This window comes from Glycine soja, chromosome 14 (assembly GCF_004193775.1).
Source record: "Glycine soja cultivar W05 chromosome 14, ASM419377v2, whole genome shotgun sequence".
NCBI lineage: Eukaryota > Viridiplantae > Streptophyta > Magnoliopsida > Fabales > Fabaceae > Glycine > Glycine soja.
The window spans coordinates 11,494,785-11,511,077 of NC_041015.1; the positions used below are offsets into that span (position 1 = coordinate 11,494,785).

Sequence of the window (16,293 nt, forward strand, 5' to 3'; positions counted from 1 at the left end):
TCTTGGATATATTAAATTGAGATGGATCCCAACTCATGTTTAGTTTTGAGTTCAACATCAATAGTTTAATTAATTTAGGTTGTATATTGTAGACTGTTTACTTTTGCTTGAGAACAAGCAAAGTCCTAAGTTAGGGGAGTTGATAAGTGTCAATTTTGCGTGTTAATACTTCTTTCATGACACTTGTTTACTTGAGTTTGAAGAGAATATGTTTGTAAAAATTTCCTATAGATAGGTATTTTTTTAGTATTGTTGTATATGGAAGAGTTGACAAGTATTTTTATGAGAAATCTTTGTTGTTGGATGCAAGAAAGATAGAAATGCTAAGTTTGGATGAAATTTCCTGAACTAATCATATTTAGCTCAGCGGAATAAGGCCATAAAAAGGAAGAAAACAGGGGAACTCATCCAACTAATTGGAGGCAGAATGGGAGGAATTCAAGATAATGAATCAATTGAGCTAAATATAATTTAGCTTAGCAAAATGAGTTTTCTTCATGCTGAAGAATGTTGTTTCGCTAAGCGAAATTTCAATCTACTGAGCAGATTATCTCATTTCTGCACGTCCTTTACTTGATAAAATAGAAAAAGGAGAGAGAAAAGAGAGGAGGAGAAAAAGACTAGAGAAAAACAGAGCTTGAAAAATATGGAGCTTCATAGGAGAGAGTGCAAGGATAAAGAATCTGGGGACGGATGCTAACTTCCTAAACCTCTGAACTACATCTAATTCCTACTTACACTCGTCAATCACTAAGTAGAAAGGCACAGTGAAACTAGCTGTATGTGCAAGCAGATATGCACAACAGCTTACGCTCGTCAATCATTACTTGGTTATTATTAACACAAAAAACCTACTTGCAAGTGGTTTCTTTACCTGAATATTTATAAAATTGTAATTTTTATTCTTCTCATCGTCACAAAAGAATGTATTGTAAAATTACCTCAAACCAAACATTTTTATAATCATAATTTCATACATAATGAATGACAAGATCAGCAACAGTGTAATAGAACCACAACCGGTTGTCCACAGTAGAATTTTTGAAATTGCTACAAATTTCTAGAATATTCTTAAATATAATATGTATGAAAATAGTAGAATATCCTAGAACTATAGTGTGTATGAATATGGTAGAACAATCTAGAACTATAAGTGTATGTATAAGATAGAAGAATCTAGAACTATCATGATACTAATCTATCATGAAAACTCTAGAAAGTCCTAAAGTAATGTAGAAACAATCACCACCATTGAGAGGTTGGTGACTTGAGCCTATAAATAGGCAATTGGTATGTTGTAATTTATCATCCAAGAAATCAATGACATAGCCTTTTTCCTAAAACAATCCTCTAAAACTATCAACTATCAACTATCATCTAATAAACTACCAACAGTGGTATCAGAGCTACGTTCGGTCATACATTGGGCGTAGTTATATTACCTACCTACCATTCCAAAATCCTCCCAACTACTTCAAAAATTTCCTTTGTACAATTAACCCACTCCAATAATATTTTTTCTAAGCTATGGATAACACTACTCAATCGTCAACTATTTTTGTCCCTATCTTCAATGGTGAAAATTATGATTTCTGGCTTGTTAAAATGGAAACATATTTTTCATCTCAAGATTTATGGGACATAGTAGAAGAAGGCTTCACTGTTACCGCGGATACTTCAGCTCTTAATGCATCTCAAGAAAAAGAGTTGAAGAAAAATAAACAAAAAAATTCAAAGGCGTTGTTCACCTTGCAACAAGCGGTGACTGATCCAATTTTCTCAAGAATTATTGGAGCTAAGACTGCCAAAGAAGTGTGGAACACATTGTAGGAGGAGTTTCAAGGAAGTGTTAAGGTACGTGCCGTTAAACTTCAATCTCTAAGAAGAGATTTTGAACTATTGAAGATGAAGGAGTTTGAGACAGTTAAATATTACTATTCTAAAGTTAAAGAAATAGTTAATCAAATGAAAGCTTTTGGGGAAGATATTCTTGACAAGAAAATTGTTGAGAAAATTCTAATTACTATGCCCCAAAAGTTTGACCCATTCGTGACAATGATTGAGGAAACCAAAGATCTGTCCACTCTATCAGAGACAAAACTTGTGGGCTCTCTTGAAGCATATAAGCAAAGACTGTATAGGCATAAAGAAAATACACTTGAAAATGCCTTCCAGTCAAAGTTTAAATGTCAGTCCCAAAACAAAGAAAATGGTGGAAAGAAAAATTATGGAAAAACTTCCAGAAGAAGAGAAGGTTCTAGAAATTTCCTAAAGAACAAAACAGATAAAAATCCTTCATGCTATATATGCAAAAGGCAAGGCCACGCAGAGAAAAATTGTTGGTTCCATAATATGCCACAATGCAACCATTGCAAGAAGTTCGGGCATGTAGAGAAAAATTGTCACAACAAAAATAGGCATCAAGCTAATATCACAAAGGAGCATGATCAAGAACAATGTATGTTCTATGCCACTCAAGACTCAATAAAAGAAAAGGGAGGAAGTTGTTACTTGGATAGTGGATGTAGCAATCACATAGCCAAGGATGAGACTATTTTCAAAAGCATTGATGAGTTTGTCAAAGTCAAAGTTCGACTGGGAAATGGAAGTGTGGTTGAATCAAAAGGAAAAGGCACTGTCATGGTGGAGACAGATAAAGGTATGCGACTCATCCATGATGTCTTACTAGTTCCCAGTCTAAAAGAAAATCTTCTAAGCATTTGCCAAATGATGGAGAGAGGCGACACACTTCACTTTGAAGGAGGTGTATGCAAAATCTTAGACAACAAAATAAAAGGTCTGAGATAGCCCAAGTAAAGATGAATAAGAGCAATAGAAGCTTCCCTCTAAATTTAAATATGCAACAAACATTGGCATGAAGGTACAAGTTGATGATTCATGGCTATGGCATCGAAGATTTGGCCACTTCAACACACATGCCTTGAAGTTGTTACATGAGAAGAACATGATGAGAGATCTTCCAAGCATAAAGGAGAACAATGAAGTGTGTAAAGGATGTCTCCTTGGTAAGCAACACCGATTTTCTTTCTCAACAAGCAGAGCATGGAGAGCGAAAGATCTATTGGAGCTGATACATACGTGTAGAAGCAAGCTTCATGATGAATCAAGATTGATTCAAGGAGTTTTGATGATAACAAAGATGATGACAAATAGCTCAAAAGTCAAGATCACTTCATGATAACAAAGATGATGACATTCAAGAATGAGTTCAAGATTGAGTCAAGAACACTTCAAGGATCAAGAGGAAATTTGATTTCAAGAATCAAGATTCAAGAATAATCAAGATCAAGATTCAAGACTCAAAGATTCAAGAATCAAGAGAAGACTTAATCAAGATAAGTATTAAAAAGTTTTTCAAAACATTGAGTGGCACAAGAAGTTTTTTACAAAGTCATTACCAAAGAGTTTTTACTCTCTGGTAATCGATTACCAGATTATAGTAATCGATTACCAGTGGTTTTAAAACGTTAAGATTTTCATAATTCAAAATGAAGAGTCACATTTGTTGAGGTGTAATCGATTACCAGTGACTGTTTTCGAAAAATTCATTTCCAAAAGTCACAATTCTTTAAGTGACTTGTTTCTGAAGATTCTTTCAAAAGTCATATCTTTTTAAGTGATTAGTTTTAAAGGAATTGCCAAGAGTTACAAGTTTTGACTTGAGTCATCAAGAAACTATAAATATGTGACCTTGGCATGAAACAAAAAAAATTGATCTCAATCATCTCTTTCAATCATCTTTCAATATTTTCTTTCATCTCTTTCAATAGTTTTTCTGTTTCATCTTCTCTTCATCTTTCTAAAAGTTTTTGTTCAAGACTTTCTCTTTCAAGAAAAGTTCTTTGTTCAAAAACTTGTGTTATTCATCTTTTTCATTCTCTTCTCCCTTTGCCAAAAAGAATTCGCCAAGGACTAACCACCTGAATTCTTTTTGTGTCTCTCTTCTCCCTTTTCCAAAAGAATGAAGGACTAACCGCCTGAATTCTTTTGTGTCTCCCTTCTCCCTTGTCAAAGAATTCAAAACGACACAGTCTGAGAATTCTTTTGATTCTTCCCTTTCCCTAAAACAAAAGATTTCAAAGGACTAACCGCCCGAGAATTCTTTTGTTTCCCCCTTCACAAAGTTTCGAAGGACTAACCGCCTGAGAACTTTGTCTTAACACATTGGAGGGTACATCCTTTGTGGTACAAGTAGAGGGTACATCTACTTGGGTTGTTGACTGAGAACCAGAGAGGGTACATCTCTTGTGGATCAGTTCTAGTGGAGGGTACATCCACTAGGTTGTTCAAAGAGAACAAGGGAGGGTACATCCCTTGTGGATCTTTGCTTGTAAAAGGATTTTTACAAGGTTGAAAAGAAATCTCAAGGACCGTAGGTCGCTTGGGGACTGGATGTAGGAACGGATTGTTGCCGAACCAGTATAAAACTCTTGTGTGTTTGTCTCCTTCTTCCCTACTCTTTTAATTTCCGCTGTGCACTTTAATTCTTGCTTTTACTTTTGGTTAAGTTTCTTTTCTATTCTTTATTTTCTTAACAACATAGTAAACGCCTAAGAAGAGTAATTTTTAATTAGTAAAGGTTCATTAATAATTAATTCAACCCCCCCCCCCCCCTTCTTAATTATTCTGAGGCCACTTGATCCAACAATACGGACGTCTATGGACCAATGAGGATGCCATCACATGAGAACAATAGGTACTTCATACTCTTCATTGATGACTCCTCTAGAATGACATGGGTATATTTTCTAAAAGAAAAATCAAAAGTCTTTGGAGTATTCAAAATGTTCAAGGTCCTTGCTGAAAATCAAAGTGGAAAATAGATAAAAGTACTAAGAAGTGATCGCGGCAAAGAGTACACCTTTCGCGAGTTTGAAAGATTTTGTGAGGATGAAGGCATTGAGCGAAAACTTACAGTCGCATATTCTCCTCAACAAAATGGAGTGTTTGAGAGAAAGAATCGCACAGTTATGGAAATGGCTAGATCGATGCTCAAGGAGAAGGGACTACCTAACATATTCTGGGCTGAAGCAGTCTACACTACTGTTTACATGCTCAACAGATGTCCAACTAAGTCTGTAAAAGACAAGACTCCAATTGAAGCTTGGAACGGGAAGAAGCCATCAGCAAAGCACCTAAGGGTATTTGGATCTATATGCTACATTCATGTTCCGGACATGAAAAGGCACAAGCTTGAAGACAAGACTATACGAGGTATCTTCCTTGGGTATAGCAATATCTCTAAGGGTTACCGTGTGTACAACTTGCAAACTAAGAAACTCGTCATCAATCGAGATGTTGAAGTTGATGAGTATGCTTCTTGGAATTAGGATGAAGAAAAGGTAAAAAAAGTGGAGAAGAATGTTCTTATACCTGCTCAACTACCTCAAGAAGAAGCTGAGGAAGAAGACCCAGGTGAACCACCTTCACCTCCACCACAACAACAAGATTAAGAACTATCATCACCAGAGTCTACTCCAAGACGAGTAAGATCTTTGGTGGACATATATGAAACCTGTAACTTGGCCATACTTGAACCTGGAAGCTTTGAAGAAGCGTCAAAGCAGGAAGTATGGGTCAAGGCAATGGAAGAAGAGATACAGATGATCGAAAAAACAACACATGGGAGTTAGTAAATCGTCCCCATGGAAAAGATATCATTGAGGTTAAGTGGGTCCATAAGACAAAGCTCAACCCTGATGGCACCATACAGAAACACAAGGCGAGGCTAGTAGCTAAGGGTTACTCACAGCAACCCGGAATTGACTACAATGAGACATTTGCACTAGTAGCTCGTCTTGATACCATAAGAGCTCTAATAGCTCTTGCGTCACAAAAAGGATGGAGTATCCATCAAATAGATTTCAAATCCGCCTTCCTTAACGGTGTACTTGAAGAAGAGATCTATGTGGAGCAGCCACAAGGATTCGTGTCTGAAGGCAAAGAAAGCAAAGTGTTAAGACTAAGAAAAGCACTCTATGGTTTGAAGCAAGCACCTCGAGCATGGTATAGCAGAATCGATCAGTATTTCATGGATCAAGGATTCAGGAGGAGCAAGAGTGAGCCTACACTTTACATCAAGTCTCAAGGTCAGAACACTCTCTTACTTTCTCTATATGTAGATGATCCTATCTATACGGGAAACAATACTAAGATGATGATGGAGTTTAAAGAAGACATGATGAAGACCTTTGAGATGACCGACCTTGGTTTGATGAGTTACTTCCTCGGCATAGAGGTAAGTCAGAGAAATGAAGGGATATTATGTTGGATCGAGTGGCCTCAGAATAATTAAGAAGGGGGGGTTGAATTAATTATTCCTAAACCTTTACTAATTAAAAAATTACTCTTCAAAGGCTTTTACTTATGTTGTTAAGAGAATATGGAGTAGAAGAGAAACTTAACAGAAAGTAAAAGTGGAAATTAAATGCACAGCAGAAAGTAAAAGAGTAGGGAAGAAGGAAACAAACACACAATAGTTTTTATACTGGTTCGGCAACAACCCGTGCCTACATCCAGTCCCCAAGCGACCTGCGGTCCTTGAGATTTCTTTTAACCTTGTAAAAATCCTTTTACAAGCAAAGATCCACAAGGGATGTACCCTCCCTTGTTCTCTTTGAAACCCTAGTGGATGTACCCTCCACTAGAATTGATCCACAAGAGATGTACCCTCTCTTGTTCTCAGTCAAACCCAAGTAGATGTACCCTCTACTTATACCACAAAGGATGTACCCTCCAATGTGTTAAGACAAAGATCTCAGGCGGTTAAACCTTTGATACTTTGTGAATGGGGATACAAAAGAATTCTCAGGCGGTTAATCCTTTGAATACTTTTGTATTAGGAAAACGGAAGAATCAAAAGAATTCTCCGACTGTGTCGTTTTGAATTCTTTGACAAGGGAGAAGGGAGACACAAAAGAATTCAGGCGGTTAGTCCTTTATTCTTTTGGAAAAGGGAGAAGAGAGACACAAAAAGAATTCAGGCGGTTAGTCCTTGGCGAATTCTTTTTGGCAAAGGGAGAAGAGAATGAAAAGATGAATAGCACAAGTTTTCAAGGTTTAGAAAACCAGAAAACTTCATAAAGCTTTTGGTACAAAGAAGAAAAAGAAGTTCAAAGAGATTCACGGCTTGTAAAGGATTGTATGAAATAAGTGTAAAAAATGTATTGAAAAGCAAATCAAAGCCTTGCTTTTATAGACTCTTCATGTCTGGCCAAGAGGACTATTTAGAAGAGTTATAACTTTTAGAAAAACTTAAAACCAATTTGAAAAAGTCGAAAACCATTTGAAGAGTTACATCTTTTGATTTATTCAAAAACAAACACTGGTAATCGATTATCAAATCAGTGTAATCGATTACACAAGGCTTTTATGTGAAAGGATGTGACTCTTCACATTTGAATTTGAATTTCAACGTTCAAAGGCACTAATAATCGATTACCAAAACATTGTAATCAATTACAAATTTTTGAAAATAATTAGAACGTTGTAAATTTAATTTGAAAACTTTTTCAAATCCATTTTGCTACTGGTAATCGATTACAACAATCTGGTAATCGATTACCAGAGAGTAAAAACTCTTTGATAAACATGTTTTGAGAAAAACCATGTGCTATTCAATTTTTGAGAAAACCTTTTCATACTTATCTTGATTAAGCCTTCTCTTGATTCTCGAATCTTGAGTCTTGATCTTGATTCTTGAGATCTTGAACCTTGAATCCTGATTCTTGACTCTAAACTTTCTTCTTGAGTCTTGAATTCTTCTTTATTCTTATCTTGAACTCTTGAATTGTTCTTGATTCACTTGAGTTGTTCTTTGATTGATCTTTGAGCATTTTGTCATCACCTTTGTCATCATCTTTTGTTATCATCATTGTTATCATCAAAACACCTTTGAATCACTTTTGATTCACCATGAAGCTTTGCTTCTACATATTCATCTCGCAAAAGAAATACATAGAAGGATTACTTAAGAAATTCAAGATGTATGGTTGAAAACCTGTTGCTACTCCACTCATAACAAATGAGAAACTACAGAAGAATGATGGAGCACCAGAAGCTGATGCATCCAGCAAATACCGAAGTCTAATTGGAAACCTTCTATATTTGACAACTACACAACCTGACATAATGTATGCTACAAGTCTTCTATCAAGATTCATGCAAAGCCCAAGTCAAATACACTTTGGAGCAGGAAAAAGAATTTTTAGGTATCTACAAGGAACAAAAGAGTTCAGTATATGGTATACTACCGAAACCAACTCATAATTACTTGGCTACACCGACAGTGATTGGGCAGGTTCGGCAGATGACATGAAGAGTACCTCTGGCTATGCTTTCTCACAAGGATCGGGAATGTTCTCTTGGGCATCGAAGAATCAAGCTACAGTAGCACAATCAACAATAGAAGCAAAGTACGTGGCAGCTGCTGAAGCAACGAGCCAAGCTATATGGCTTCGTAGGATACTTGAAGACATGGGAGAAAAACAAGATGAGCCTACTAAAATCAACTGCGACAACAAATTAGCAATTGCAATGGCGAAGAATCCAGTTCATCATAGCAGAACAAAACACATAGCAATCAAGTATCACTTTATCAGAGAAGTTGAAGCAACTAATGAGATCAAACTCGACTACTGCAGAACAGAAGATCAAATTGCAGACATATTCACGAAGGCGTTGTTGAGACCAAGATTTGAAGAATTATGAGCTATGCTTGGAGTCACAGAAATTTGCATCAAGGAGGAGTGTTGAAATTGCTACAAATTTCTAGAATATTCTTAAATATAATATGTATGAAAATAATAGAATATCCTAGAACTATAGTGTGTATGAATATGGTAGAACAATCTAGAACTATAAGTGTATATATAAGATAGAAGAATCTAGAACTATCATGATACTAATCTATCATGAAAACTCTAGAAAGACCTAAAGTAATGTAGAAACATTCACCACCATTGAGAGGTTGGTGACTTGAGCCTATAAATAGGCAATTGGTATGTTGTAATCTATCATCCAAGAAATCAATGACATGGCCTTCTTTCTAAAACAATTCTCTAAAACTATCAACTATCATCTAATAAACTACCAACAAGAACATAGACATGTTTCAGCTCCACCATCATCAACCTGTCTTCCTGTCTCTTTCAATTTCCTCTAGCTAGTTTCTTTTAATTTTCTTTGTTACCCTAGACGCAATCCTTCACAAGTTGTTGTTATGATGAAAAATATCAGAACTAGCCACTTTGATGAACAACAATCCGGTGAATATCCATGTCCTTCAACATCACAGAACGCTCAGACAATCCTCTTAATCTGTCACGGACGTTCATGGCAGACCTCCCAGCTTGAACCATATCACCACAGAACTGGCATGTGATTAGACGCAGGGGGAAAACTGAAGCTTGATGCTCCACCTACGAAAAAAGTTAAAACAATTTATTAAGATAGTCTGATTCATAATATAATAATTTGCATATCTTTCATATGAAGTCAGATTACCAGATTGTATATTTCCTTGCATTAACTATGAAGAATTTCATACTGACTAGAAAATTAAATTAAATGTAACAAGTAGACCACACTTCTTAGTAAAAGGAAAACTTAGATATGGTAACTTTTTACGCAAATTGACAACAAACGACAAACTTTAGGACTGGCCCCCCCAGTCCTTAGATTCAGAAATAATATACATTTCAAGAATTTCTCTTTGTCCCTTAATTATTTCTAATTTCTCAAAAGGGCAAATGCCAAACATGCTTATTTCAAACATATCCAATATCCATCTCCTCAAACAGCCTCCAAATGTTCTTAATCTCCTAAAGTTTCGGTAACTAAAACAAAGGATATTTTTTTATATGCAGATATGAAGAAAAAATTGAGATTCCTATCATCTGGAATAAAATCGAAAATAGGGTGTGCGAGCATGTTCTTACGGGTGAGTCTGTTGATGAAAGAATCTAATCTTTATATGCTTCTATTTGATGAGAATAATAACAAGTACAGATAGATGAGGCTTACGGTTCATGTTTAACATAGACAAAGGAAAAAGTAAAAAATAGAGAGAAAAAAATGATGTGCTAGGCAGGATACAAGGAAAAAAAAATTATTTCAATGAGTCACTCCCCAACCCCTATAATATTAAAAGCAAAATTTCAGAAGACTTGGAAATGGCTTTAAACTTCACTCCCATCACTAGACTTTCAACTTTTAGAAGATCCAAAATGTGTCAGCTAACCTTGGAAAAAACAAGTAAAATTCCATACTTCAAAGTTTGTGAAAATCAAGAAAAAATTCCAATAAAAAAATATTGTAATATTTTAATACATGACACTTTTTAACTGCAAAAAACATAATTATTCATGGCCTCCTCAACATTGTTTCAAAATAAAATTTAAATAAGATGAAGGCTTCTGCCATCAATTCTCTGGATTAATAACTTATCTCAGCAATAAACTTGGACAGACACAATGGCTTCAACAGAACACAGAAAAATAATGTATAACAGTAATCCCATATAGATGCAAACACAAAAGAAACACCCGCACACACAAAACTAGCAAGAAAGGGTAGGAGACATGAAACTCACCATTTGCTCTTTCTCAAGGATTATTCCACAGGGCAGTGAAGTGCCTCGTGAAAAACTTTCATGTGATTTTCTAATTCTTCCTGCTGGAAAGCCTGACCACACTTGTCACAGTGAATGTGGTTCTTGGACTCCTCAATCCTAAGAAACACTCCACAGCCTGAACGCTGACAGACAAAACTGTACATTGTTCGGTATCCAGTTCCATAGATGACATGGAAGATGATGCTTGCTGACCAACATTTTGGTTGAAATTATCCTGGACCATGACTAGTATTTTATAGTTAGTAATTCCCTTGAAGCCATATACACCAATGCTGTAAGTCCCTCCACCCATATTTTTATCATTAGAGCTAAGAATCAAAGTCTTTGAGCCAATATCATGAGAAGAACACTTATGCTGGTGTCGTGTAGGAAATATGAGAGGATGTCTGGAGATGAAAATATCAATGTCCCCCCCCCCAATCTGTCCCTGATTCTAATTTTACTTCAAGACAAGAATTCCCGGAAGAGAGTTTCTCCCAAATGACATTGTCTATGGAAAATTTGTAATAGACAAACTTTCCTTCTTCTATTGTTCCAATTTGTGACCATCTGTCTTTTCTGAAAATGTACCCTTAATTTGTAAGCAAGTTCTCCATTGTTTACAGTTAAAATGTCACCTTGAGAAAGAGTAGCATGCTGCCGAAGACATGTTTCGAGGATAGCCTTATGATTGGGCAAGTCAGAAAATCCTACTCTTTCAGGGTGAAGTTTTGAATATGTCCCTTTTGGAAGCCAAACATAGCGGACATCAACTAAGGGAGGTTTTGAAGTGCCTTCAGAAAACAAATTATTCCATACATGAGGAGGAAGACCCACTGAACCTTGATCAGCAGTGAATTCTAAAACTCCTGAATGGGTGGTCCTCCCCTGTTTCACTTTATCAGTAGTTTGGATGCTTGAAGTGCTTTCTTCATGAACTAATGAAAACTGAAAGTATAAGGGTCCCTGTCCCTTATCAAAAGTACCCTGCTTAGACAGTTCTGTTCAGATAGCCTGAATTGAGCATGGAAAATGAAGGAAATCATTTAGTATTTTTCACATCAAGAATATAGACAAAAAAGGAATTGTTTGCAGCCATAAATTTTATGGTGGAAGGTATGGTAAGCATTTGTGTATAAGAAGATTAGCAAGTTTATTTTCACCGGTGGTGGGATTAAATATTACAAGACTAAGTTTCAATATCATTTAAGGGTTTAAATTAAGCATCACACCAGCAGGTTGTTGCTTGGTAACATTGCGACTGATTGTTACAATTTAAAAACCATTCATGTTCATGTACTTGATAGCCTTAATCTTTTTGGTGATGGTTACTCAACATGGTATTGAATACTCTTTGACAAACTGACATGGAGTTCCATGCTTGATAATATAATGCCCCATTATTTCAGCCAAATTACATTCAAGCATAAGATATGATGGACCTATCCTATGCCTTACATCAACCTCAAAGGGTTATTAGAGACTAAACTCTTTCTAGGCCATCACCTTACAGCTCAAGCTTTTGAGTGGAAAAGGTTGCTTGGTACCAACTAGTTCTTTCTTAATACACAACTTTGAAGACTCGACCATCAAACCACAATACCACACCACAACCCTATTTAGGGGCTTGCCCTGCTAACTAGTAAGAGGCATAGACGAATCCAGCATGGGCCATTTCAAATAGTCCAGAATTAAAACTTCTCAATGAATACAGTTGTTGAATCGTGTTTTATATAAGATAAAGAAAATGTTTCCAACAACCATATAATGTAAAGGGTCCAAAAGTGATACACAGTTAAAAAAGATGCAAAGGTAGCAAGTCAGGGAACATAAAACCAATGGTGCTACTGCATAGACATCAAAAATCACGAAAAGTGCGAAATTTTTATTACCCTTCCCTTACACAACAAGAACAAACTGAAGAATAAGTTTGCTGAGTGAGATAATCATAACAATAGCAGGACATGATCGGACAATCCTTTGGGTGTGTGAGTAATTTTGTGGTGTGGTGGAGTTTTCCTAACACATTTTTATGGTGACTTTGGTTTATTTCTTTTCACTTAAGGAACCTCCCAAAAGAACACAGTGGCCTGGGCACATCTACGATCATCATTCGGCAAAATTAATAAATAATTGGACTGACTTGGTTAGGGATTATTGTTTAGAGAAAGTATGTAATAACAGGGGTAGGTGAAACCAATTTTTAAATTAAAAGTCCACTTTTAATCAAATCTCGTAAAATGGCATTTGTTACACGGTATATGTCTTTCTTCAAGAGGTGGCTTATAAGGTTTTATCTTTGGGGATAAGCTTAAATGCAATGATACAATTGTACATTTAATTGTGTTAGCCTAAATTCTTCCAGAGAACTGTATATATATATGTTCCTAATATAATGCCAATTTAGGGAAAATTAATTCCTTGAAATTGAAACCAAAGCATTCATCACATTTGTTTTTCTTATTTGGAAACAACTTGAAATAGATCACTCACCAGAGACGATATTTCTTCCACAGACAGAAGTTAAAATTACACAAAATCATACAAACACACACCAAAGAACCATATTAAACTAAGAAAAAACTATTTCCTTCCCCTATGAATTGTCCTTTTCACTCTTCATTAATTAAGCAAACCTTCAACAAGTCTCGCGAGCCATTGTGGTTTCCCAGTCATGAAAACATTATATCCCAAAAGCATTCCAAATAGCAACCCACATGAATATCCCACTGCTACAGCTTTCCAGCCAAATCCTGATTCTTCATGGTGAAATGTTGAATATGGTGGCCAATCTTCATCCTTATTGCAGGATTTTGACAAAGGAAATCCACATAGCATTTGATTTCCAGCATAAGAATCATTTTCAAACGTGTTAAATTGTCCACCTGTAGGTATGATTCCCTCAAAGTGGTTTTGTGAAAGGTTCAACACTGCCAGAAAATTCAAATTGATCAAAGCCACAGGAATCTCTCCTTTCAACTGGTTCCACGAGAGGTCCAACCATTCCAAATTTCTTAAATTACCAAAGGATCCTGGAATGGTACCAGTGATTGCATTGTGCGAAAGGTTAAGTCCTTTGAGAGAATGCAATTCTCCAATGACTTTTGGAAGTTCTCCTTCAAACATATTATTTGATAAATCAATAGTTGTAAAAATACTTAATATCCTCTCGAGCTCCATGTATCTACCTTTCATTACAACCACTACTGAATCATTATATAAATTTTGGTTACCCATATATTTCAAACCAGTTTGGTTGTCATTCACACTCACCATTCCTTGAAAGTTCTTGATGTATGAAGCTGGCAAGGGCCCACTAAAATTGTTATTTGAGACATAAAAAATTCTCAGCCTGGGAAATGGATACTTGGCACCGAAAGATGTGATGACACCATGAAACTTATTTGATCGCAAACTGAATACCTGTAACTCCTGGAGGCTTTCTAGCCAATGGGGAAATGTATCCTCTATGTTATTGCCTGTCAGGTCCAAAACTTCCAAATTTGTGCAGTGGGCCAAAGACCGTGGTAATGGTCCATCGAATTGGTTGCCATTCAACTTTATAGTCTCAAATGCATTTCCCTTAGAAAAGTTCCAAGGTATGTTTCCATAAAGGTTGTTCATTTGCAAATCCAATGCTGAAAGATAAGGAAATGTTGACAGACATTGTGGAATTTGGCCGGTCAAGTTGTTATGAGCCAAGTTGAGTATATTGAGGGTGCTTGCATTGCACATTGCTGAAGGAATGTTCCCGGTCAGCTCATCATTTGAGACTAAAAAGTATTCAATTCCATTGGGTGGAATTGGGAGATCTCCTTGCAACTTGTTGAAACTGAGATCAATATGAGCAATTGTATAATTCCAGGAGTGTAAGAGCTTCTCATGAAACGACTGGGGAATGCTTCCACGAATGTTGTTATGAGAAAGATCTAGATTCGACAATAATTCAAGTGGTGCTAAGAATTTAGGGAAACTATTAATATTACAGGAAGATAAATATAAGGATTGAAGGTTGGGTAAGATGTAGTCAGCGGTACTATCAAAGTTAATAGAGAGAAAATTATTGTGAGAAAGATCGAGGTAAAATAGATTTTTGAATTTTGAAAATTGATGAAAGTCCAGATGACCACTCAAGTCAGTTGATGACAAACTCAAACCAGTAAGATTTTGGAGTTCAAATATTGAATTGGGAAAATTACCTTGCAGTTTGTTATTAGAGATTGACAAGTATTCCAAAGAATAAGATGAGAATTCACCAATTGACCCCGTGAGGAGGTTGTTGCTAAGATCCAACTCTAACAAGGAAGGCAAAGAATAACACCAACGTGGAATTGTTCCATTTAACTTGTTATCAGTCAACAATAGAAACTGCAATTTTGAAAGTTTATTGATTTTGCTTGGAATGGGGCCAACTAATTTATTAAATGATAGATCTAAATTAAAGTGGAGAGTTGAGTGAGATTAAACAATGATGTGGGAACCAGTCCATCAAAATTGCAACCCCATAGATATAGTGTGTTAAGAGATTTCAAATGGCCAATGGAATCTGGAATGTTTCCCGAGAAAGCAGTATGAGAGAGAGCCAAGTTGCTTAGTGGAGTACTCCAGTTGGACTTTGGAAGTTCACCTCCAAGGTCTTTATTAAAACTCAAATCTAGCATTTGAAGATTGGGTAAAGAGAGGATGTGACTCCATAGATTCCCTTGCAATTCGGTGGATACAAGACTAAGAGAGATGAGAGAGGAAGATAGATTGGTTAGCAATGACAAAGAGCTGACTCCGATTGAAGACATGTCCACGTCATCTAAATAAAGCTCTCTTAAATTAGTTGCGTTTTGAATGAGTTTGTTCCATGTGTATGGATCAACTCTCATTCTCCTGGAGTCGTAGTTGCTACTAAGATCAAGGAATAGTAATTTGGACAAGCAAGAGATTATGGAGGGAATGTCACCAAAAAATTCATTTTTGGCTAGGTTGAGTCGTTGAAGGTGGCTTAGGCTGAATATGGTGCAGTTGGGATGGAGCTGACCTTGAAGATTACAGAAGCTAAGGTCAAGACCGATGACATGGCCTGAGATGGTGTCGCACGTGACCCCATCCCACTCAGAACAATCTGTGTGCTTTTTCAAGGTTTCTAGTTTGAAAGGAGTGTTGAGTGAGTTTTTGAAAAGTAGTAAGGCAGAGGTGTCATGGTGGTTGCAGAAAGAGGAAGAAGAAGAAGAAGCTAACATGAAGTATGGGAGTAGAAGCCAGCAAAGAATGTTATTATAGATATTCATCCTTCAAACAGAAGAACAAAAATAGAGAGGATTTGATATGGATACAACCAATTCAATTCATTAACTTCTATTTATAGCCTACGTTGCTTCTAAGGCTTTCATTTCGATTCAACTTTTGTTCCTTAGGCTGTGTTTCAAGTCATGTGTACCTTTATTTTTTTTAATCAAATTATTAATTATATTTATTATTTTCTTCAAGAAAATTGTTTGAGTTTGTTCCTAATAAAATGCTGATTTTGAGCGGATTGAAGGTTGAACGTGTGAATTTTCCTCATTGCCTTTGCAGGCCAGGATACAACTCAGACAACTTACAGCAAATAAATACAGTTATAAACCCACACAATACAGAACCATATTAAAATAATTCATTCCTTGACATTT

At 36.1% G+C, this 16,293-nt stretch overlaps 1 protein-coding gene and 1 pseudogene across 1 annotated transcript; both read right to left on the bottom strand.

The window, feature by feature from the left end:
* Nucleotides 1-9,260: 9,260 nt before the first annotated feature.
* LOC114383802 lies at nt 9,261-11,889 on the bottom strand (annotated as a pseudogene).
* A 1,338-nt stretch (nt 11,890-13,227) lies between these two features.
* On the bottom strand, nt 13,228-15,888 carry LOC114384937 (receptor-like protein 9DC3). Its single transcript, XM_028344783.1, has 2 exons — nt 15,080-15,888; nt 13,228-14,930 (listed from the first exon to the last, which is right to left on the bottom strand). The coding sequence occupies exons 1-2, from the start codon at nt 15,862-15,864 to the stop codon at nt 13,256-13,258; spliced, it is 2,460 nt and encodes an 819-aa protein (XP_028200584.1). The 5' UTR covers nt 15,865-15,888; the 3' UTR covers nt 13,228-13,255.
* Between the last annotated feature and the right edge of the window lie 405 nt (nt 15,889-16,293).

Excerpts from the sequence above, each read along its gene's own strand:
- LOC114384937 (XM_028344783.1), bottom strand. The coding sequence starts at position 15,864 with ATGTTAGCTTCTTCTTCTTCTTCCTCTTTCTGCAACCACCATGACACC. Across the intron at positions 14,931-15,079 it reads TTTAATCTCACTCAACTCTC|AGAGTTGGATCTTAGCAACA; the intron begins CACTTTAATTTA and ends GCCTTCCTTGTT.